Raw genomic sequence first — 1529 nt, forward strand, 5'->3', positions numbered from 1 at the left:
GTATTTGGAACGACAGCGAAATCTTTGTTTTCATTTCTTTTTGAGTAAATAAATTCACCATTGAAATTCTGTCCACGATGAACTATTACGTCAACCATAAATAAATAAATTTGATTTGTTATGTGTAAATGAGCATGACATCTTTAACGGTTTCGTAGTTTACATGGGCTATTTAATCGTGCGTTTTACATTAAACACCTGGATAATTTTATCTAGAAATGAAAAACTGTAATACGTGTTGAAATGATGCATTCTACTCTTCCATCTGTACGTAAAGAATAACTAATAAACAAGCCTTGTGAAATTTTGTGCTTAATTTCAAACAAACGAGAAACGAAATCTATGTTTATCTTTGATATTTTCATTTTACCTTCCGGGGGAAAGGAAGCATTTATTGAGGGGGAAAGGAAGCATTGATTGAGGGGAAAGGAAGCATTGATTGAAAGGGAAAGGAAGCATTTATTGAGGAGGAAAGGAAGCACTGATTGAGGAGGAAAGGAAGCATTGATTGAGGGGGAAAGGAAGCATTGATTGAGGGGGAAAGGAAGCATTGATTGATGGGGAAGGAAGCATTGATTGAAACTGGAACAGTTTTTGTAGTAGAGGGAAGAATGGTGAAAATCATTGAATAAAATCGAAAACCTTCTACCCAGTAGGAACCACGTGAAGCCAGGGGGGGGGGCCAGCCGCACCCTCGGCATCCCTAATTCCCGCGCCTTTAAAAAGATGGCTACTTGTGTTACTCAAAATATTATGTGAAAACTATTTTCCAAAACAAGTCCATAGATTTGCATAAACTAGTAAATATGTTGGGGTAAGAATGTGTTACTGGTGAGCTTTATAGATGCATCGCCTTGGGATCTTATAAACAGAAAGATGAACAAGCCCCAGTGATATCAAGTTTGCTATTTTACGATCAAAATTCATTCATTAATTAATCTTTATTTGTTTCTATTTCAAAAAAAAGATAAATTGAAACCAAGAACGAAAATCAATGACATCCACGCTTATATTTTCCAGAGTGACGTCATTCTAGTACTGGGAAACCACGATGTGAGAACGGCAGAACACGCGGCAAATTTGTGGTTTCAAGGTTTTGCCGAATGGCTGGTGCTTTCAGGAAACGTTGGTAGCATGACGAAAGGTAACAGTTCCTTTCATTAAAGAAATGACAACTGTGAGGGTAAACATAATATTTATTTCATTTAACAAATCTTTTTTAGTTACGTCAGTGAATTGATAAAATATATTTTTTACACAACAACATTTGGATACTACTAAAATATTTTATTCGTATGGTATATATATAAAAAAAAGCAACGTAAAGAAACCTTGACGCTACGCTATGTTAGCTAACGAAACGTTTTATCAGTCTTTTGAGGATATATAAAAATTATTGTGTTGATCGGATCTCTAGTGTGTAATTTTTATGTAAGGAATGTAACATAATTTTTGGCGCTCGACTCGCAATCTGAGGGTCGCGGGTTCGAATCCCCGTCACCCCAAACATGCTCGCCCTTTCAAAGAGG

The 1529-nt window shown here is 36.2% G+C and overlaps 1 protein-coding gene across 1 annotated transcript in view; it reads left to right on the forward strand.

Moving 5' to 3' along the window:
• The first annotated feature begins 1028 nt into the window (after window positions 1–1028).
• The window catches only part of LOC111088510 (uncharacterized protein SCO4629-like), a 2056-nt gene continuing 1555 nt past the window's right edge, over window positions 1029–1529 (forward strand). The window contains exon 1 of the mRNA XM_022398868.1: window positions 1029–1144. Coding sequence (XP_022254576.1) covers window positions 1135–1144 — 10 coding nt within the window. The 5' untranslated portion in view covers window positions 1029–1134. The remainder of the gene's footprint in view (window positions 1145–1529) is intronic.

This window comes from Limulus polyphemus, unplaced genomic scaffold (genome assembly GCF_000517525.1).
Source record: "Limulus polyphemus unplaced genomic scaffold, Limulus_polyphemus-2.1.2 Scaffold3914, whole genome shotgun sequence".
Lineage (NCBI taxonomy): Eukaryota > Metazoa > Arthropoda > Merostomata > Xiphosura > Limulidae > Limulus > Limulus polyphemus.